Source organism: Podarcis erhardii, assembly GCF_964252035.2.
Source record: "Podarcis erhardii genome assembly, chromosome: 10".
NCBI lineage: Eukaryota > Metazoa > Chordata > Lepidosauria > Squamata > Lacertidae > Podarcis > Podarcis erhardii.
This window is the reverse complement of record NC_138500.1, coordinates 22,088,085-22,111,468: the sequence shown is the minus strand read 5'-3', so window position 1 is coordinate 22,111,468 and position 23,384 is coordinate 22,088,085. Positions and strand designations below refer to the sequence as shown.

General features: G+C 42.4%; 1 protein-coding gene across 7 annotated transcripts in view; it reads left to right on the top strand.

Moving 5' to 3' along the window:
• DGKI (diacylglycerol kinase iota) overlaps window positions 1–22,066 on the top strand; it is a 248,841-nt gene extending 226,775 nt beyond the window's left edge. For all 7 annotated transcript variants that reach the window (XM_081878845.1, XM_081878848.1, XM_081878847.1 and 4 more), the window contains 5 exons: window positions 11,371–11,408; window positions 14,362–14,482; window positions 18,045–18,081; window positions 20,749–20,848; window positions 21,415–22,066. In XM_081878845.1, coding sequence (XP_081734971.1) covers window positions 11,371–11,408; window positions 14,362–14,482; window positions 18,045–18,081; window positions 20,749–20,848; window positions 21,415–21,531 — 413 coding nt within the window. In that variant the 3' untranslated portion in view covers window positions 21,532–22,066. The remainder of the gene's footprint in view (window positions 1–11,370; window positions 11,409–14,361; window positions 14,483–18,044; window positions 18,082–20,748; window positions 20,849–21,414) is intronic.
• Window positions 22,067–23,384: the final 1,318 nt, after the last annotated feature.

The window sequence follows — 23,384 nt, the reverse complement described above, 5'->3', positions numbered from 1 at the left end:
TGCAAGTAGCTTGAAGTCACACAGGGAATCTCTTGTAAATAGCTTCCATGGTTAGTAAAGGTAAAGGTAAAGGGACCCCTGACCATTAGATCCAGTCATGGCTGACTCTGGGGTTGCGGCGCTCATCTCACTTTATTGGCCAAGGGAGCCAGCGTACAGCTTCCCGGTCATGTGGCCGGCATGACTAAGCCGCTTCTGGCGAACCAGAGGAGCGCATGGAAATGCCGTATACCTTCCCGCTGGAGCGGTACCTATTTATCTACTTGCACTTTCATGTGCTTTCAAACTGCTAGGTTGGCAGGAGCAGGGACTGAGCAACGGGAGCTCACCCCGTCGTGGGGATTCAAACTGCTGACCTTCTGATCGGCAACTAGGCTCTGTGGTTTAACTCATGGTGCCACCTGCGTCCTCCATGGTTAGTAGCCCCATATAAAGGCAGTCTCACTGAATGAGCACAGCAAAACCAAGGAGGGTCAGGCAGTCCTTCAGACAAGGGAAAAAGAAGGAATCTCAGTCTCCAGTCAAAAGCATTCTGAGTGGGCCAGCAGTTTGTTCTTTTTCTTCTTTAAATTTTTATTTATCATTTTTGTTTATATACATTACATCAATTATTTAATCATAGTTTTAACAGTTTTAACATTTTCAGTTTCGACTCCCTTTCCCCTCTTTCTGAGGTTCCTTACATTTTTGTCCTTTCCTGCATACTCCAAATTGCCTTCACTTATTCTTTTTAATTGTCTATTCTCATCTATATCTCATCTATATTTTTAAAACTGCAGGTTTTTATAATAATCCTGCCAATGTCTTGATCTGTTTACAGTTTGTAAATACTCAATAAACTACTTCCATTCCTTTCTAAAAAGTTTGTTGTCTTGATTTCTTAATCTTCCAGTAAATTTTGCCATTTCTGCATACTCCATTAGTTTCCATTTCCAATCTTCTTTCGCCGGGACCTCTTCATCCTTCCACTTTTGGGCAAATAACATTCTTGCAGCTGTAGTCACATACATAAATAAATTTCTATACTGTTCAGGTACTTCTAATCCTATAATTCCCAAGCTAAATCCTTAAATTCTTTTAATTTAAACTCTTTTAATTTAAGTTCTCCACTCTCCTCTCTTAGCAAATTTCTATAAGCCGCCCAACTTTCCATCATATTTTTCTTTTTCACCACTATGGCTTCCAAAGGTGAAAGCCAAAGTGGTGTTTTATCTCCAATAAGTTTTTATATTTATCCCATATTCTATACATTTCCCCCCTAATTATATGGTTTGTGAAGGCTTTATGTACTTTTGCCTTTTCATACCACAAATAAGTGTGCCAACCAAAAATACTATCATGACCTTCCAAATCTAAAATATGTGGATTCTTCAGTAGCAACCATTCCTTCAACCAGCACAGGCAAGATGCTTCATAATATAATCTCATATCCGGTAGGGAGAAACCTCCTCTTTCTTTTGTGTCTATCAGTATTTTATATTGTATTCTCAGGTTTTCCCCCTTGTCAGATATATTTAGAAATATCTTTTTGCCATTTGTTGAAGCAAACTGTCTTGCCAATCACCGGTATTGATTGAAACAAAAATAACATTCTTGGTAGTACGTTCATCTTTATGGTCGACACTCTACCCAGCAACAAAAGTTTCATTCTATCCCATATTTGCAAATTTATTTTAATATCATCCCATGTTTTCAGGTAGTTATCTTTATACAGCTGTAATCTGTTAACCATTCACCTAAATACTTAACCTTTTTTTCAATCTTTAGACCTGATATATTTTGTAATTTATTTTTACTCTCATCATTCATGTTTTTTACCAGGAGCTTGGTTTTATCTTTATTAATTTTAAGACTTGCTATTTCTCCATTCCCCCCCCCCCATCTCTTCTATTGCTTTTGGAATTAACTCTATTGGTTCTTCTACAGATATCACCACATCATCTGCAAATGCTTTTAATTTGTATTGTCTCTGTCCCACCCTTATTCCTTTAATTTCTTGATTCCATCTTATTCTTTGCACCAAAACTTCTAAAACTAATATAAACAATAAAGGTGACAGCTGACAACCTTGTTTAGTGCCTTAAGTTATCTTACAGTTCTCAGTCAATACGTTATTTACTATCAATTTTTCTGATTGTTCTGTATACATTGCCTTAACTCCTTTTATAAAAGTTTCTCCACAGCTCAAATATTCCAAAACTTTAAACAGGAGACATTATCAAATGCTTTCTCTGCATCTAAAAACATTAAGGCTGCTTGTTTTTTGCATTTCTCACTTCTAAGTATTCTATTAGAACCAAAGAGGGTCAAGAAGCCCTTCAGACAAAGGAGAAAGGAGGAATCTTAGTCTCCAGTCAAATGCATTCTGAGCAGGCCAGCAGTTCTTGCAATTAGGAGTGAAAGCATTTGCATACGAAGCCTTGATTAGCTTTTCACTCTGCCTTTGCTTTTAAATGTGCCATTACTCAATTGCTCTTCTCCCCTTGCCAGCATAACAGTGTTTTAATGAAGTGCATGGGATAGCCAGCCAAAATCGTACTCTCTCCACTCACACATCTCCTTCATCTTCCTGCTCCCGTAATCCATCCCCAACCCCCATCTTTCTTTCAGCTTGACAACTATTTTCTCCCTTTTCATTGCTTCCAAAAGTGGCATCAACTTGTCATTGGGTTAGTTTTCTTCTTCTTTAAATGGTTGTCTTACAGGATACATTGGAAAAGCCAGCGAGTCTGGCGCTCTGGTTGCGCACAGCTTTTCTTAGACCAGGGCTAGGAAAAGAAACCTGTGGCCCTCCAGGTATTGGTGTTGGACTCCAACTCCCATCAGCCCCAGGAAGCACAGTGAGGGATGATGGGAGTTGTAGTCCAACAACAAATAGAGCACCACTGGTTCCCCATCCTTGAGTTAGACAACAAAACTGTCACTCTACACCTTCATAATGAGAACCTTTTCACATGTTCTGTAGGCTCTGTAACCCTCTGCACAGGTTTACAGGAAGCAACAGCCAATCCTGGTACTCAGATTGTACTCATCTGTATTGATACATATGTGCCATTCACACATTAAATTGCTCGGTGTACATCTAAGCAACATAATGTTGAATTGGCCCTCATCTCTATTTTGCAAGTTGGCTCATCTAGTCCAGTACAGTCTGTACTGACTGGTAGCAGCTCTCCAGGATGTGTTTATCAGCCCTATCTGGAGATGACAAGGATTGCTCTTGGCACCTTCTGCATGCCAAGCATGGTTCCCCATTCATTTGAACGCACAGAAATAAATTCTTTTTTAAAAAAGAAAATAAGAATAAAATAAAAATAAAGAATAAACATATGCACAAATTCTTCCTGCATTTTTATTTCTTTATTAGATGTAAGGTACTATATTTACTTTGCTTGAATTATTCTGGTTTTATGTAAGCCACTTTGTGTTGTGTGTGTAAAAAGGCTGAGCAAAAATTAATAAAACAAATGAAACATTCCACTTGGGGGACGATGTGGTATAGCTATTCTCTGTCTGGGTTGCAATCATTATACTCGCTTACCTGGTAGTAAGTAACTAAGTGAGGCTTACGCCTGCATATGCATGTATGGGATTGCACCATTGTAAGGCCTCCCTTTTTGTCCTGCCCCCCCCCCCATTTTAAACACTTTCTGGCTTGCTACTGTTCATCTAACAAGAGAGAGGGAGAGGAATTGGGGCGGGAAGAGACTTTCTTTCATCTATCCTTGTTGAATGAAGACTACAGGAATAAAGGAAACGCTCCATTTATCAGGTCTGCAACTGTAGTGTGATGGCTTTAAGACATTGCTATTTCTAAGAATAGAAATGTTATTTGAGGCACTGTCTCAAAACAATGGCTTATATCAAGAGGTTATAAATTGTAGTCCCCCAAAATGTCTCTGCCTTTTATCAGTTCAAGGTATGCCTATGAATGTTACGAGTTGTATTCATTTGCAAACATTTTCACTAAAAGTATCAGTTAATTTTAAAAATAGCAACTTTTAAAGTAAAGCTTTAAAATAAAGTTTAAAGCTTTGGACCCAGCTACATTGGCAAAGAAAAAATGCTTTATGTGCATTGCTTATGCATTCTAACACCGTGACACCAGGCGGCGCTGTGGAGTTCCATTTTTGTCAACCCGATTTCTCATGCAAAGTTTGCAACACATTTAACTGAGACGCTTCTTTGATACGTCTAGATCCAGCCTATATTAAGAATGCTCACTATTGAAAGGGAATAACTGGAACAAGAATGTGACATACTGCGGAATTCAAACTTTTGACCTCAGATTTAAATGATAATGTTTTAAGACACTGCACTACAACCCCAGAACTGATAAACTGACCCCTCTAGTTTAGTTTTGGTTAGTTTAATATTTGATTAGTTTAATCTGTGTCACCTACCTTAAGCAAACTGGGGTCACCAACTTGGTGCCCACGAGCACTGTGGCTCCCATAAAGGCATTCACTGGTGCCCCGGACAGCTTCCCAAGACTCTGAGCTTTCGTTTAAAAAGAAGGAGCAAGTATCTCAGCCTGGATAGCTCAGTTGGTTATAGCATGATGCTGATATAACACCAAGGTTGCAGGTTTGAATCCTGCATGGGACGGCTGCCTTTTCCTGCATTTCAGGGGGTTGAACTCGATGATCCTCAGGGTCCCTTCCAACACTGCAATTCTATGATTCTAGCTCTCATAGAAATGAAGTTATGGAGTAAGAAAGGCAGGTACCTTCTAAGCAATTTATGTGAAACGAATGTTCTGTGGCCACCTTGTATATTTTCCCTGGTACTGAGGAATGCTCCCTGTTGCTATTAGTAGCAGCATTACTATTTGTGTGTGATCAGTATTGTGTGATTTCCACAATCAGGACCAGCAAGACATAGCTGATGTCTGATGGTTGCGGGTGGTTGCTTCTTATTTTGTGTTATTCCTCACTCCCCATGACAGCCATTTTAAGACTGGTGCCTGCAGTGCACTCTCAAAATTAAAAATGTGCCCACTGGTCCAAAAAGGTTGGCTACTTCCAGTTTAGTACATGCTCAAGTGGAAATATTTATGGGGACTATGAGAGCCACATCTTGTAGCCACCATGTATGCTTTCATTGCAGTTTTAAAGTCTCCTCTGCAGTGCTATGTTGAAATGAAATTACTGCAGTTTAGGGTGGCTTTTGTAGACTGATTGGAAAAAAATGAGAAGGGAAAGCTGTGCTAGAGCTACCAGCCAAATAGGTAACTGTGAGAGCACTTTTCCGGAGCTATGCAATGCTTAAATGTTTTTTTAAAAAAATAAATAAACAGCAGCAGCTCTAGGGCATTGGTTTGTTGTAAATTACAGTGAACAGAACTTATTCTTTCAGTCCAACATCTGTTGCCAGTGTCCCAACATTTCTGAAAGAGAGAGTCTGTTTCTTAACAATGCCGGTTGTGCAAGGTTTACCTAATTGACAGGGGGGTGGGGTTTTTTTTGTTTTTTTTTTACACTGGCAGCTTCAGCAAAGAGCACAAAGGTTTAAAAATGCATAGAAAAGCAAGTTACCTCTTTCATCCTCCCGGCTTCTCCCTGCTAGAAGAATGGAGGTCTATTGATGATCTAGCCAGCCCAGGGAAATGCGCCGTGTTGCCAACGTTGTATTTTGCCAGTTTGTTAGATGGGTAGAAGCCTTAGGTCTGCACTTTTGTCAGTCACACAAGGTTTTCTGTGGACTGTGTGTGTGTGTGTGTGTGTGTGTGTATGTATGTGTCTGTGTATAGCAAATCCACTTACCCAATCAAAGAGCACTAAAGCACTTCTATTTCTTGCTGCAAATGCTCATCTTAGGGAAAAGTCAAGAAAATAATGACTTGGTCTCCGTGTTTGTTGAATGGAATAATGCTTGGTGACATCTTCAAGGCCTGGAGATACTTTATGGCATGATAAAACGTGTGCATAATTCATGCTCTGTATTGTGAGGCAGCAACACTTGTCGCCCTCTGAATAAATGCATATTTAAAGGCCTCCTTTCGCCCATAATTGCACACTGATAGTGCCAGCCAGATTCTTTTTTCCTAGAACTGAGAGCCAAGCCAATTTTCAACGGTTTGAAGCCTGAGTTGCAACCATGCTCACATAGTTTAGAACCCGGGGGTGGGTGAGGGGCAGTGAGATTACCTGGGGGCAGTGCTACAAGGCACGTGAAGAGACAGGGGGGCAGGGTGTGCATGACCTTTGAAAAAGCTGGTATCAATACACCAATTTTGTTGAATTGTTTGGGCTAAACAGTTTTAATTGAATTGCAAATAAATGTGCAATTTAGGGTCACTGTTTTGAATTTCATTGTGTTGTAATCTTTCTTAGTCGGTGGTGCAAACCACTATTCTGAATAATGAACGGCCTCCCTCAGGAGGTTGTGGACTCTCCTTCCTTGGAGATTTTTAAAGCAGAGGTTGGGTGGCCATCTGTCACGGATGCTTTAGCTGAAATTCCTGCATTGCAGGGGGGTTGGACTAGGTGAGTCTCAGGGGTCCCTCCCAACTCTGCAGTTCTATGATTCTGTGAGTCAGGGCAGCTAACAAATGGACGGCCACTCACTTTCTCAACAAAAAGGAATGGTATCACCAGAAAAGAGGACTCTGATTTGCATAAAACTCGCAGATGCTCATTTATATGTATATATGTATTATATCTCTATAGAGTATGTGCAGGGCATCTCAACATAGCGGAAGAGACAGTGGCAGGGCAGCTGGGTTGCCTGTTCAGTCTGCTGTCCAGGGGTTAAGTGCTGATGGGCAACTTCAAAGTTCCTGCTCTCTCTTCTTAAGGTTCTTTCTTTTTAAGCTTGACCTGGACTGGGCTGCCCTTTAAAAATGGAGTCCCTATGAAAAGAGGACTGCCCCCTGTAGAATAGGACACAAAGCCACCCTATCTGGCAATCAGTATTCCAAAGCAGGGACCAGCAACTTCTAGGGGGTCTGGGGGTGCATCAGCAAACTGGAGAAATTCTTGCGGGCATCACACACCGACATGCATACCCACAACCAAGGACTGGGAATACTTTTTAGGTGTGTGTGTTTGTATGTGTGTGTAAGGTTCAGTATCCCCCTTGTACCCTACCCTTCAAATTGCTTCCACACTCTTCTTTGGGAGATTGCCTTCTACCATTTAGGGCCGTTTCCCCACCGTAGTGTCCAGTTCGCCCCTTAATGTTGATGAAAAGCAAGTGGAGTATTCTATACAGGGGCGAGATATTTTCGTTCATGGCCAGCAGAGGGAGTAAAGTTAACACTTCCAGGGATGCTTGTATTGGATGAATAGCTCTATTATTGTTTATATGAGAAATTTTCATTTGGGTTTTAAAATCCCAATGTATTGACAGCTCCATCCCTCCTTTGGAACTGCACAGACAAAAATAGAAATAATGAAGGCTAACAATGCAAGCTGAGTTTTATGGATTTATGGATCCGGGCTTCCAGTGTGAGAAAACAGGTTGCATGTGAATTGTTGCTTTGAGGTCTCCTAGCAATGTCTTAATAGATAACAATTTATAAAAGTTTAGCAATACAATATGTCATAAATAAATGTGCTAATAAATAATACTTAACATCACTATAGTGATTTCAAAAGTTCAAAACACTCTACATGCATTGGCCAGTTGAAATCCTTACAACTGTCCTTTCAGGTAAATGAAGTATTGTTGTCCCCCATACAGCTGATAGGCAGACTGAGGCTAGAGGAAAAGAGCTTGCTTAAGACTATCTAGTAGACTGCCTGGCAAAGGCAAGAGCAGAACTGGAGCTCTTGTGATTCACATCTCAGTCTCTTAACTACCATGCTATACCAGTTTTACATGCCCTCCAACATTTCTCCAATGAAAATAGGGACGTCTCATTCCACAATGATAATTTTACTATTTATACCTCACACATCTTATTGAGTTCTGTTTTAAGATGCAGGTGGCGCTGTGGTCTAAACCACTGAGCCTCTTGGGCTTGCCGATTGGAAGGTCGGCAGTTTGAATCCCTGCAATGGGGTGAGCTCCCGTTGCTTGGTCCCAGCTCCTGCCAACCTAGCAGTTTGAAAGCACACCAAAAAGTGCAAGTAGATAAATAGGTAAGGTAAACAGCGTTTCCATGTGCTGCTCTGGTGCCAATGTTCCATTGCGCCAGAAGTGGCTTAGTCATGCTGGCCACATGACCCAGAAAAACTGACTGCGGACAAACGCCGGCTCCCTCGGCCTGTAAAGCGAGATGAGCGCTGCAACCCCAGAGTTGTTCGCAACTGGACTTAACTATCAGGGACACCTTTATCTTATAAAGCAGCAATAAATAATTTTGGAAGTAGAGTTTCCACAAATAGACTTGAAGAAGTTGCTTGACTGAGCCTGCTGGAGGTACAGTATCTGCTGAACAGGAAAAGATTCTCCCCTCTTACACACACCCTTTTTATTCATTTATCTGCCCCTTTAGAAACAAACAAACAACCCCACAATACCCAGCAAAGCAACACATGTGTCCCAGTTAATAGAGCTGCTGGGTGCTTTTCGGAAAACCTGTAAATAAGTTGTCATGAAATCTGCCTTAAGAGTTACTGTAGTTTTATTGGTTGTCTTATAACCCTTTTGGTTTGGATGTTACATTTTCCTGTGCTGCACATGGGAGATGAAGTGAGGAAATGTTCCTGAGACTCTTACACAAAAGTCTGATGCAAGAAGCATTTGAATCTTGTATCGCAAACATAGACTCTCTGAGTGAGCAACACTGCTTAGTTTCTTTGCTTGCATCCTTCAGTTCTTCCTGCAGTGATTTCTTTCTTTCTTTCTCCCTCTCCCTTTTACACATTTGTGGTGTTATTCCTGGAGTAATAATGAGCTCCTTGTGGAATTCTCTCCACGGAGGTGCCAGCCCAGCACTGCACAGAGAAAATTCTCTGCCAATTTGCTTGCACTTCTTCATTTTTCAGACTCCAGTCGAGGCGAGGGCTTCTAGTCAGGAATATGGTGGTGCTAGAGTCAGTTCTGTTTCTGCACTAGGCAAAGGTGATATTTGGAGGAACTGAAATAATTTCAATTCTCATCTAAAGGCAAATCCATCAGAACTATGCCTCTTTAAACAAGAGGTGAACTGATACGCCTCTGAAATTTGCATTTTTACAGATGACCTTTACGTTCTTTGGGTTGTGGTGCATGAGAGGGTCTTCACTATGATGGCCTCTGGGTTGTGATATGCCCTCCCTGCTAAGTTGTGTCTCACCCCATCACTGGCTGCTCAATATGCATATTTTTGCAGAGCATAACTCCATCTGCAGAGTTTCTGCTTGCTCTTTGATACAGTCTAAGTGATGACTTAGTGTTGACCTTGAATGTAACCCACCTTGAAACTGCATGGTGATGGGCCAACTATAAATCAGAGATAGGGCTCCTCAGTCCCAGAGTTCAAATGCAGCCCCCCAACCCTCTCCATCTGGCTCCCATGACTATTCTCAAGCCATGTTCCCATGCTACCCTCCTCAATTTTCCTGCTCCGAACCCTCCTCAATTGGTTTACTCCTGGCTGGAATATACCACTGAATTATGATTGTGCCTCTTTCCTGCCTGGATAGAGCATGAAGAGAGAGGAGCATGAAGTGTGGCTGTACGTAGGAACATCTGACTTTTACTCTACCATGATAAGAGTCGCACCTGTGGCTCCACCCACTTTTTGTGGGGGCCCCGCCCCCCACTGACATGTGGTGCTTGGGAGGTTGCACATGAGGGAATGTGGCTCTTGTGGGTGAAAAGGTTCCCCACTCCTGCAAATAACTGATTGGATTATGTATAACTGATCCTTTATATATGGATATGGTTTCTTAGAAAGATAGGAAGCTGCCTTATACTGAATCAGACCCTTTCTTCTTCTTCTTCTTCTTCTTCTTCCTCTTCTTCCTCTTCTTCCTCTTCTTCCTCTTCTTCTTCTTCTATCACTCGTTGCCGAGTAAGATTGTCTTCCATGAACATGGTCTTAACTTTGAGTCATTAAGTGACTGTGGAGGCCAATTCTGGATCCACACATCCTTCCACAATGGGGACATAGGTTTCCAGGCGGGAGTTGATCACGGTCAGGGTTTTCCAAGCATGCCTTCCTCTTTGTGCGTTTCTCCCTTTCGTCCTGAGTTTGAGCGTCTTCAAAGCCCATGACACCTTTGGTAAAGGCTGTTCTCCAATTGGAGTGCTTTCAGGCCAGTGTTTTCCTTTTGTTGGTGTTTATACTACATTTTTAAAGATTTGCCTTGTTGACCACCAGCCTTATGCTTTTACAGTTTGGAATAGAGTAGTTACTTTGGAAGACGATAATCAGGCATACTCACAACATGACCAGTCCAACCAAGTTGATGTTGAAGAATCATCGCTTTGACACTGGAGATCTTTGCTTCTTCCAGTACACTGGCATTATTTTGCCTGTCTTCCCAGGTGTTGTGCCAAAATTTTCGTAGACAGTGTTGCTCCATCTAGCTCAGTGCTGTCCACACTGACAGGCAGCAGCTCTCCAAGGTTTGGGGCAGGCAATATTCTCAGCCCTACCTGGAGATGCCAGGGATTGAACCCAGAACCTCCTGTTGGCAAAGCAGATGTGCCACAACTGAGCTATGGCCTTCCTTGAATTGAAGCCTTCTGTAGGAATCCCTTACTGGTTAAGCACGTCACTAAGCACCTTTTAATGCATTACATTGGTTGGTGTACCCCTAAATATGTAAAGTGTTTATGTGGCAAGTGGATATTTGAAAATATTTGGGTTATACAGGTACATTCACCAGAGTTCTGGTAATTTCAGCAACTCCTTGCACTCGGGGCAAATAGGGGATTGGTGCTACATAATGTGTGAAACAGGGTCCGATGTGATGAGGCGATTTTCAGGGTCAGACTTTGGCAATCTTCTGTAATATGTCATCTTGCGCAAGGCCAAAATTTGGTGTACCCAAATGGATCTTCTTAGTTATCACTCCTCTCAAATTTGCACCCCCTCGGCTTGATGTCATGTGCAGGAGAACTGACTGCACTGCACCAAATCCAGAGCTGCCATTTTTCACAAGTGAGAGAAAAGAGAGAGAGGATATTTTGGAAGTTCATATGCAGCTTGTATGTGATGCTTTTTGATGCAGAATAGAATATGGAACAAGATGTAGGGTTGCTGCTGCTGCTGCTGTTTTTACATTTGCAAATATGTGTTGATTTAAGTTTCAGGTGTGAAAATGCTCTTAAATCTAAGTTGCAATGCATAACAATGGCCTGGAAAGGTCATGCCTGTAGAATATAAGGCCTTTGGTTCGAGCCTCTTATTTTGTATTAATTATCACAATCGGGCAACATTTGTGTCAAGAATGATTATTAATGCTAATGTCCTCTTTTTGTTCTTTGCAGCACTTTTACAGTCAGTAATAGCTGGTGATTTTCTAAAAGTAAGTAAAAGAAGTTCTGATGCATCCTCATTGATATTCCCTATACCCCTTACATGGTTGTTATTATTACCATTCATTTATTTATTTAATACAAGTTTTTATATCTCAAGGATGATCAACCAAAAAAGGGATTAAAAAATAACTAAAAATGTAAACATGGAGAAATAGAACAACCCCTGAAAGCCAAAGAATCTATGAACAGGATTAAAATGGCTGGTGGGCTAGCTTACATTTGCATCTAAATATTTGGAAAATTAAACCAGGACATTAAGATGGGCACCAGGAAAACCTCACTGGAGAGAAGAACTGGGGCACCATTGCCATAAAGCCTCACCTTAGATCAGCCTTTGTCAAATTGGCTTGGCCTGATGGGAGTTGTAGTCCAAAATGTCTGGAGGGCACCAGGTTGGAAAGACTGCCATAGATGATGGGGGCACTAGCAGGAGGCCCTCTAGTCAAGATCTTCATACAGTAGTACCTCGAGCGTTTCAGAAGCCAAACGTTTTGGTTTTCAAATGCCGAAAACCCAGAAGTAATTGCTTCCATTTTTGAATGCGCCTCGAAAGTTGAACAGCTTCCGCTGTGTGTTTTCCATTTTTTTCCACAATTGAAGCCAGCCCTTTGTGCCTCAGTTTTCAAACATTTCGGAAGTTGAACGGTCTTCCAGAACGGATTATGTCCGAGAATCGAGGTATCACTGTATATGGGTGCTTTGACTCTAAGCTATGAAAGGTGAAAACAGCAGTTTGAACTGGGCCCAGAAATGCATTGGGAGTGAGTGCAGTTAGAATAGTCCAGGCACAGTCTTTTCATAATGGCCATTCCCATTCTGCATTAACTTATCATTTCTGAACAGTCTTCAAATGCAGTCTCACACATAGCGCATTACAGTGGTCTAGCCTGGAGGTTATCAAAGCGTGGATAACTGAGGCCAGGATAATTTGTTATCCTTCTTCAAACTCCAAATGGAGTTTGAATACCAAATGCAAACTAGAACGACTTCTAGAACAAGAGATCTCATCGAGTGCAAGTATGTACATAAGTAAGTTTTAAGCGCCTTCCACAGTCATCTCAAGGCAATGTACAAAATGTAGCAAAAGAAGCTAGAAAACAGTTTAAAACAGAACAGAAAAGATCAGCAGCTCAGAAAAAATAGCAAGTGGCTACCCATGACAGAGACCTATTCATTCTGTTGGAAAAGCTTTTTGGAATGAAAATGTCTCCAATCATATCTGGAAATCTTTCATGCCTCCGATGAAATAAAGTAATACCTACAAGGCCTTATCCTGCACAACACACCCACCCTCAAGCATACTGAGTTACTTTATAAGCTGAAGAATTACTATTAAATGCTAAACACTCACAACTTCCCCAAGAGACTAGTCTTAGCAATACTACAACATCCAAACACTCCTAAACGCATAATTCAGTGCAGATGCAAGTAGCTACCCATCTGTGTAACAGGCACCACAGTCTATCATCTTATGATTTGATGTATGGCCAGTCTAATAGTACATTAGTTTCTGCTCTCCTTTGCACTTCATTGCAATTTCAGTATTTGCTGTGAATGCAGTTCAGATATCAAGCAGGTTCCAGGAATGCCAAGCCTCTCCTATATCTCTCCTGTCAGGGTAGAAAGGGGAGGGTTTTCCCCCCCTCCCCAACTCCTGTCATTATGCTGCTTATGTCTGTCATTGCATCACCTGTTTTTCAATAACCAAGGCACATTTCAGAGGTTACAATTTTTCTGATCAAGGGATCACTGCCAAAAATGACATTATGCCGTGTTACTGATTCTCTTACATTTAGATCCCACCTTTTGCCCGTCATGGAACAGAAAGTGAGGCTCCTAAACAGACCCAAATCTGCTCAGCTTGGATATTTTATGTGCTTTCTGACCACAGACTAGGATTTTTATTCGTCCACACAAGAATTTGAGGTGGGCTGTGCCATGAGAAGTTCTTGCTTCTGGATAATTGCAATCCATGAATTGGAGCTGGCTCAGTGCTTAAAAATGTTCTCTTTGTGAAGCTTGTGAAATGTCCCAGGAGACAGATTTTTGTGAAGAACGTAATATAAGAATCAAGTCCTGCATCCTGTTCTCACAGTGGCCAAGGAGATACTGTACCTATGGAAGGCTCACAAGCAGGACGAAATATAGACCTACCAGGCCTCTCTAAGCAGCTCCCAGGACTCTCTCCACCCCACATTTCTCACAAGCCCATCTCCATGCCCTCCTCAATTGCTCCTATCTGCCTAGTATGCGTGCAACTCACTCATCACAGTGACAGCTAATGTGTGCAGCAGTTTTCTATGACCATCACATGCAAACCAGTTCTCAGGACTTTCACTGGCCTAGGGAGGATGGGCTCTTATGCTGAAGGTTATTGGGGCTTCATCTGATTGTTGGCTTATTCAGAGAGCCCTGTGCTGTGTGTTGAACCCCTGACAATCAGCTGATGGGCAGAGCTTCAAAGTTCATTGCAAAGGCTTTTGCAGGTGCTACTCATCAGGTGATCTGTGGTGCCTGCAAACCCCTTTTCAGCCCAGCTGGAACTTTACCTGCTCCGTACCAGACATCATAAATGTCCCTGGTGCAGGACAGGTGAGTAGTGGCTTGTCCAAAATGGCCTGGTGGACCAAATGGAGAGACATGGTGGGACCAAATAGGCCAGCGGGCCAGAGGTTCCTCACCTCAGTTACAAACAAAATTAACACAAAGTTAATAGGCCATTGTCCAACCTATTTTACATTACAGTGTAAGGCGTTCATGAAATGCTATTAAAGATACTTGCTTATTTCTCCATTGCTCAGAGCTGAATCTGGAAGCCCAGCAAACATTTGCCTAACAGCTATTTCTGTTTTAGCAATGCAATTTGTTTAACGCCACGTCTGCAAAAGGAAACCACAACTTCGCATTATTTAGACTTTTCTCTATGCATTTATCTTCTAGTTCATAGACTGCTGCAAAAAAGGAGCTAATCTGTTAATCCAGGGACCTGACCACTGTTCCTTGCTTCACCACGCAGCCAAGACTGGGCATGGCGAGATTGTGAAGTACATCCTAGACCACGGTGAGTGAGGGAGTGGGTGCCAAGCTCTTCACATTCAAGGGGCCTTATTGGCTCTGATCAATTAACTGGTTGTAAGGCACGGGTGTAAAAAAATCACTCTGTCTAGCCCTTCCACTGGCAAAGTGCACAGACAATAGCTTTTCAGACGCTTGGTAGTGGTATTGTAGAACCATTATTGCCAGTGATGCAAACATGTGTTGGTTTGTGTCTCACCACAAACCTTATTTGTTCAATAACAACATGATGAACTAACACAGCACTGAGAAAGAGTGTCACTGATGCTGCCTGCAGGCCTGGGACACTGGAAGGAGAGCAATCAGCACAATCTCACTCTCCCTTCATGCAACTGATGCATGAATAGGGATAAAGTCTCTGACCAACTGGTTTCATATGTTCCCTTTAGAAAGGCTGAAACATATTGGCACTTCTTCAGTAGACAGCCATACATTTTGACGTGGTGCTTTGATGACCTTAGCAGCAGGTCTATTTCACCCATTTGAAGGTGGTGGCCTCAGTACATGCCTCTGAAGAACATGGGATGAGGGACCAGAGCTTCAAGGGAAAAAAATAATAGAGGATGGGGAGGTTGCATTTATCTTCTATTAGTGAGGTACTCAATGGCATCTGCTTGGACTTCCTTTCCAATGAATTTTTTTTAAGGAAAACTCTGGGCTCACTTGCAACAGTTCAGGGCTCTTTGCAGCCTGGGAGATGCTTTTTGACAACAACATACAAAGTAGCATGTTGTTAACACAGACCTGGGATCCTTCCCTTGCTTAGTTTCTCTTGCAAGTTGCTAGATGACCGGGGAACCATATGAATCTCCTCAGTTTGGTTTGGGTATTGAGGTTCCTCCAGATCAAACACACAGCCCTCATTATTAGTGCAGCCACATAAGCAGAATCAATTGTATGGTTCTCCGCCACCTGCCAGCTCCCACCCATGGGATTGCATATTCACACATGACATAGATGGATGGGATATCGCCATGGAGAAATGCATCTCCCGTAGCTTGGAGTGCATGTGAAGAGGGTCTGAGTAACTGCATTATTCTTGGCTGGAAGACAGAGGCTTAATGTTGTCTGTGTTAAGAAAGAGGGTTGATTGGGAAGGAGGGGATTGCATTTATGGGTGCCATGTTGTTTGGAAATCTGGCTGAAATGGGAACCTTTAGCTTCCTCTTTTGTCTCCTTGTAAGGGGGCAGATGCCTGATTTTCCACATCTTCGCCCCACCTTCTTGGCCCACATACACACAGCACCATAGGGATTTTGATGTGCTTTGCTTCCTGGGAAACCACCAATGTGTGTGTGTTTGTGTGTGTGGTGCAGCTAAAGGCAGGATAAAGGGGAAAGAATTATGAATTTGAGACGGGCTGACAACTGGAGCTGTTAAGGACAGACAGTGGTCCCCACAGGGCACCCTCCTGTTGCTTTCCCCTTCTGAGCTCTTTTCAGCTGAGATTCCCCTCGCCATTCTTCCTTTAATTCCCTGATCCTTTTCTTTACTTCTCCACCTCCCTGCACATTTCTCTCTTTCTCTTTCCCCGTTTTGTTTTTATTTCCCCATCCCTCCCCGCTGTTTTCCTTGATAGAAATCTCACTCATGCATTTCCCTTCCGGATTTCCATTGGGTTAGTTGGCACTCCCTTTCTCCTTGCCTTCCCGCCCCGCTCCCCCGCTTTCCTTTGCTCCTTGTCCCTGGGTAAAAGCAGCCAGCTCCCTGCTGTGGCACGATGACAGTGCCACTAGCTTTCTCCAGTGCCAGCCTTTCCCACATCTGTGCGGCTTTTGTCCTGAGCCAGAGGAGGATTTGGAATGGTCGTCTGGCAGCAAAGGGGAGATTGATATATATAAGAAAGCGAGGTCCAGAAAAGGGGAGGAATCAGAGGGGGGCATGAGATGGTTGCTGGAGAGGCAGGCATTTGAGAAAAAAGGCTGAAATCCCATGCACATTTAGGTTGTATGCACACTATACATTTTAAGCACCCCCTCACCCCAAAGAATCCTGGGAACTGTGGTTAGCTAAGCATGCTGGGAGTTATAGCTCTGTCAGAGATAAACTACAGTCAGGGCTGTGTGTGTGTGCTTCAAACCTCCTTTAAATATATCACATTTATGCATCCGTACTTGGGATATAGCTGTCAACTTTTCTCTTTTCTTGCGAGGAATCCTATTCGGAATAAGGGAATTTCCCTTAAAAGAAGGGAAACGTTGACAGCTATGACTTGGGAGTGAGCTCCATTTAACTCAGTGGACTTTACTACTGAATAATTTCCACTGGATCAACTAATTAACTCTCCTTTCCATTTGATTTCCTCCCCTTGCCCCACCATATTGTATCTTTATCTTTCGTTGGCAAACCCCTAGGTGGGTTGTTGTTTTCTTTCTCTGTTTCAACTTTCTCTTTGGTGCTTAATTTTAGACACTTTATAAATGACAGCAACAAAACAAGAAACAATCATACTAAATAATAAACAAGTAAAGGGCACTGGGCTAAAAATCAAGGCTGACGCCCTGTCCCTAAGCTCCATCCTCTCAAAATGTATACATTTGTCTTCTTCACCTTAAAGACATGCTAAATTTCTCCCAGATTCAAAATTAGAATTTTATCAATGGTGGTTGGTAACTGAAGGTGAATGAAACACTGCCCCACTGACCTCAGTCTGCCCTCAGCCTCTCCCCACCTGCCTGCCTTCATACCTACAACCACTTTAAAGGGTGACATTAACCATCATCTGCCTTCTCCTTAGTCTTAGTGTTGCTCTTGTAGAACTTGGCAGGAAGAGGAAGGGTGCAAACTAGCATTAGTTGGCCCTACCTGCCACTGGCTCTGGCTTGATCTACTGTTTGTCTGCCTCCCACCCTACCAGTCTCAATAGGCACCAAACGCCAATGAATTTTAACACTCTGCATTGTATTTCCTTGTACTGGGCATGGCCGCTGAAACCACATAACACCGGTCTTGAAAGACCTACATTGGCTCCCAGTACATTTCTGGGCACAATTCAAAGTCTTGGTACTGACCTTTAAAGCCCTAAATGGCCAAGGCCCAGTATACCTGAAGGAGCGTAACTACCCCCATTGTTCAGCCCAGACACTGAGGTCCAGCTCCGAAGGCCTTCTGGCGGTTCCCTCCCTGCAAGAAGTGAGATTACAGGGAACCAGGCAGAGGGCCTTCTTGGTAGTGGCGCTCACCTTGTGGAATGCCTTCCCATCAGATGTCAAGGAAATAAACAACTATCTGACTTTTAGAAGACATCTGAAAGCAGCCCTGTTTAGGGAAGTTTTTAATGTTTGATGTTTTGTTATGCTTGTAACTCTGTTGGGAGCCACCCAGAGCGGCTGGAGAAACCCAGCCAGATGGGTGGGGTATAATAAATTATAATTATAAATATTATTATTATTATTATTATTATTATTATTTATTTCCACTTATTGTGTTGATATGTACCACCTAAAGGGGAAGGAAGTGAAAATCCTCAGCATGCCCCTGAATTGGAATCCATTTTGTGTTGATGAACTTGAGGATTGCCATGTGATTTACCTTGTTTCCTTTGACAGGTCCTTCTGAGTTAGTGGATATGACAGACAGTGAAACGTAAGTCCTGACCACTTGGCTCTTCTATTTCATTGGTTTCATTCCAACTCACTTTTAGGTGTGTCCATTGGTCTCCTTTATTTTTTTTAACCAAGCACCTCTTAAAATAATCCAAAAAGCAGTGACTTCCTGCTGTTTCTTTCCAGTTGCATAATAATGTCTTTCCTAAACTGCAAAGCATATGTAGATAAAGGGGCAAGCTTCACATTGATCGATGCAGATCTTTTTCACTAGCTTCCTCTAACTTCCCTCTTGTACTGCGAATTCCAGTGGTAGAGAGAGTAGACACTGAAAAGATAGATGTACTATTCCCCTCTCTTTTGTATTATATACTGAAATGGAGATTCTAATCTAGGGCAGACAAGCCAGTGCGGTGTAATGGTTAGAGTGTTGGACTAGTAACTGGTAAATCAGGGTCCAAACCTCCACTCAGCCATGAAGCGCACTGGGTGAGCTTGGGCCAACCACTGTCTCTCAGTCAAACCTACCTCACAGGGTTGCTATGGGGAAACAAATGGGGAGGGGAGAGGAATGTACACCACCTTGTGCTCCTTGGAGAGGAAAGGCAGTACAGTGGTACCTCGGTTTACAATCTTAATCCGTTCTAGAAGTCCGTTCTTAATCCGAAACCTTTCTTAAACTGAGGCACGCTTTCCCTAATGAGGCTTCCCACCATTCAGATTCTGTTCTTAGACCAAGGTAAAGTTCGCAAACTGGGACACTACTTCCGGTTTTGCGGAGTTCGTAAACCGAATAGTTTGTCAACAGGGCTGTTCTTAAACTGAGGTACCACTTTATATAAGATGTAATAAATAAATGAAATCAGTGTGGTGTCCTTCAGATGTCACAGGCACCATTCCCTCCACCCTGTTCATTGGCCATCTTGGCTGGGGTTGATGGGAATTGGAGTTCACAACCCTGTTGACTTCCCCTGTTAATCCATAACAGTCATTGGTCCCCATATGTAGATGAAAGCCAAATGATGCAACAACCTTGCTGAAGTAAAGAAAGTATGTCTGTGGTCACAGCCTAGATGGGAGGTTGCCCAGGAACCCTGCATATGCTGTCTTGAGTTCTGTGGAAGAAATTGGGGGTGTGTGTGTGTGTGTGTGTGAAAACAGAAAAGGAGACAGAAGCCAGGGAGTAGAAGTTACTCCAGATTAATCAATGCAGCTATGAATTTGTGTATGTGACATTAGTCATGTCTTAATTCTCCCACCCCCCCAGTGTTTTCTGCTAACATTATCCTCGTCATTTTAGTAGAAATGTTCTGGAAATAATATCTGGTTTCTCCTCACTGCACCCATTGTCTGAAGAAAAGAAAAGGGTATAATATAGTTTTGTGTGTGTTTGTTTTATAGAGCTAGCATTGAAGTTAAGTGAAAATTTGTCTCAGAATATGCTTTGATGAAACGTGAATTTGAAAAATGGAAAAAGCATTGTTGGTGTTGGGTTTTTACCTCTGGTGTTATGCTGTGACTATCAAAATCTCTGCATTTGCATCTTCTTATCTGAAAGTTGATGCATTATATTCTGAACCTGTTTGTATCTGATACGAAATCCATTCAGCTGCCTATTGCAGAATCCAGTTTATGAAACATCAAAAAGCCCATTCCCAAGAAGTTACTCGCACCCTTGTAAAACTCACCAGAAATTCTGGGAGCCAAGAATCCTGTGCTGAAACATCTTCTTAAGTGCCATCAGTCATCCCTCCTATTAAACACAAAGTGCTTAGCTCGAATGTGGTACTAGATTAATTAATGCCCTCTGGTGTCTTTTTGATGGCTGCTGTAACAGCCTAGGAAGAAAAGAAAAGGAAGAGTAGGAGAAAAAGCATTCCCAAGAACTTTAGAGCTCCAGTGCTTCCAAGCAATGCAAAGATAGCTAATAGACTTTGGTTCTGCTTAGCTTATGCCAGCATCTCTCTGCCTTTGAAAAGGAAAGGCACAATTTATTCCCTTCTGTACCTGCAAAGGTTCCAATATGGGGACTCAAATAACCTGTCCATTAGACAGCCTATGAGAATTACAATTTTGCATTTGCAGGCGCTGCTAAAGCCTTTGATTCAAGTCCAAGCAGAGACATGGCCTTGAAGTTGCCTTTTGATATTAATTTAAATTGGAGCACTGAGGTTTCGACATAATGCATATCTTTTTTTCCAGGATGGTGTGAAAGGAGTGCTCGAGTTGGAGTGTGTCACTCAGTCCCCAAAGGCAAAGAACTGTGTGATATAAATGATTCCAGATTTAAAGTGTTTTTCAAAAAAAAAAATAAAAAAAATTAAAGAGCATAACCCCTAGGCAGAAGCCAAACAGACTGGCCAGAGGATGTGGGGGGAGAGGGGTAACTCAGAGGCAGGAAAGGGGGAAGCTCACTACTGTTAGGGAATTCATTGAACAGGGCGGGGGGGGGGGCATTCTTGTAGCTGGTTCAAACTGGAGCTTTAGTCTGGACAGCAACTTAGCATTCAGTACATTGCTTTAAGCATGCAAATAATAATAATAAAAATAAATCCATGAACACAATTGACAGCACCAAGAAGCCAGAGATCAAGACTTAAAAAAGTGTCTGTGTCAGCAGTACTTATAAGGGTGCCCTGGTAAAAGTGATTAATAGCAAAAAAAAGAGTGTTTCTTATTGATAGTTTTCTCTGTTGTACACACACAGGGGTGAGACGGCACTGCACAAGGCAGCCTGCCAGCGCCACCGTGGCATCTGCCAGTTATTGGTGGAGGCAGGAGCGTCATTGAGGAAAACGGATTCCAAGGTAACCAAACCAAACAAACCCATTTCAATAATGCTGTGGACAAGTGAAACCAACATGTATCCACCTCAGCCAAAGAAACGGCAAAAGCGTATTTGGGAAGTGCCAAGTGAACATTTTATTTATTTATCTATTCATTCCTTTACAAACTGTTTCAGGAAAGGCCCTCACAGACATTCATTATAATTAATTTACTTCCAAGTAAGTACGATTGAGACTACGGTCTCTTAGCAAATCAGTTTCTTTACACGGACTACCGTGCTTTAAACCAAGCACACACCTTTGTGACCAATCAAACCAAAGACATCTGGTGGGTTGCTCTGTGTGATGACTCATCTACCCACCTGCCTGCCCACCATTACAAAAAACAACAACAATGGGGCTATCAATAGGGCTACACAGGATACTATTCTAATTTCAGTTATTCACATCAGAGGGTAACGCATTTGTTGTAGCCAAACAAACCAAGTATCTGTTTGGTTTGATGCTGCTCAGTGTTGTGTTGTTCCCCAGGCTATTTCTAAGCCCCTCTTCTCTTTGTTTGTCTGTCTGTCTCTCTCTCATTGTAGGGTAGGACACCTCGAGACAGGGCGCAGAAGGCTGGGGACCCAGATCTAGCTTCGTATTTGGAGAGTCATCAGAACCACCAAGTGGTTCCCCACGAGGACCTAGAGACTGCAGTGTGATATCTGTGGTGTGTGTGAGAGAGAAAACCCTAGGAGATCATGAGGCTGCGCCTGAGACGTTCTTGGGTGTCATGTGAGGAAGGAGCTAATGGAATCCATGCATCTCTCGCTCTCATGCAAAATATCTGAGAAGATGCCACCAATTTCTAAGGGCTACGGAGACTTGCCACGGAACTCTCATGTTCCCAGATGTTAGCCTGCGGGGTAGTAGAAGGAGACTCAAAGGTCTGTGGAATCCATGGGCCAAGGAAACTTACTATTACTGCTCTCAGCAAGTAGCATGAACATCTCCTGTGTTCCTCTGTAGAAATTACTTGGAAAAAGAAGAAGGAAGTAAGGAAGAGTGCAGGGGAAGAAACAAAGTAACACAGATATCCATAATCCCACCAAACATTTTCCAACTATGACTCCTTGCCATGAACCTTTTGAATTTCCTTATGTTGACCCAACATTTTTCCTTCTTCACGCTTGCTTTCCACATTCCTTTCCCTTCAGTTTCCACAGTTGCACCTCAGTAAAGTGGTGTTTGCTTATCGGTGTGCTAAATCTTCATGGCTGCTCGGGAGGAAGGCAACGCTTTGAGGTGAGCCCTGGGTTTCCTTGGCAAGGCTGCACCTCTAAATAATAAGTTCTCACCTCATTGTCCTTCAGAGGTTGCATTGCCAGATCGTTGCCATATTGAATACGCACCAGAGCTGTTTCAGAACCCATCACAAAATGTATTATGAATTTGAGAGTGCACAAAGGCTACAATGTAATGGTGGACCTGACAGAACTAGGTCAGGTTGTAGACTTATCTCAAAGAGTATGCTACTCTTACTCAAATTCCTTTGGCATCCTGCAAAATTTCCCAGATGTTTGGTTTCAGGAGGAACCTCCACAAATTTGCTTCAGAGTTTGTTTTTGGCAAAATCTGATCACAACCTATGGATGTGCTGAATTTCCCCAAGAAACTGTGCTCATCATAGTCACTTTGGGGGCCATTCTAGTAAGACATCTCAGCTCCCTCTTTGCTGACCACAACAAGCTGGCCATGCTTTGTCCTGAATCTTGTCTGGAATTAGCCACATTTGGGTACTTGAGAAAACATTTTTAGGCTGCAAGAGATCAGAGAAAAATAAATAGCCATGCAAAGTATTTGATTAATGAACTTCAGCTTTTGCTTTTAATGACTACTTGAAACTAAACTGAAAACATTTGCTGTCAAAACTTGGCTTGCTAGCAACAAGAAAGGGATGAAAGTCACATAAATCTCTCTCTCACTTTCTCTCTCTCTTGTTCTCTTTTTCTCACTCACTCACTCACGCTCTCTCACACAAAACATACATATATTGACAGTGCAGTGTTAAGTGTGTTTGCTCAAGTCTCTCCTAATTCAGTAGGGAAGTGTGTTAAGGACTGCAGCCTAAAATTTCCTTATGGTGGAGAATATCAACTGCTGTATGCATTCAGACATACAGAAGTAAAAAACAACAACGTTCCCAATAATTATGGGACAAGTGTTATGCAGTTGCTTTGCCTCTGCTGCGTTCTCTAAGGTAAGAACTTTGTGATGAGGCCTGAAATGATGCCCTCATGCTATATTTCCTGTCTCTAGGATATTACCATAATAATAAACCCAACAGCTGCCTTGCCCTGTTTTTACATGAAGCATATGGTATTAATTGCCACAGAAGCAGAACATTTCAGCCTGATTTCCCCCCCTCCCCGGCCAATTCTGATCAGGAAAAAAAAGCAAAGCCCAACCCTAGGATAAATTTGGGATGATTTTGCTGCTGGGAATAATAGTTGTATCTCTTGCAGTGTGTCTGCCCATAAATCCTCTCACAATTGCACTGAACAAAATTATGTTG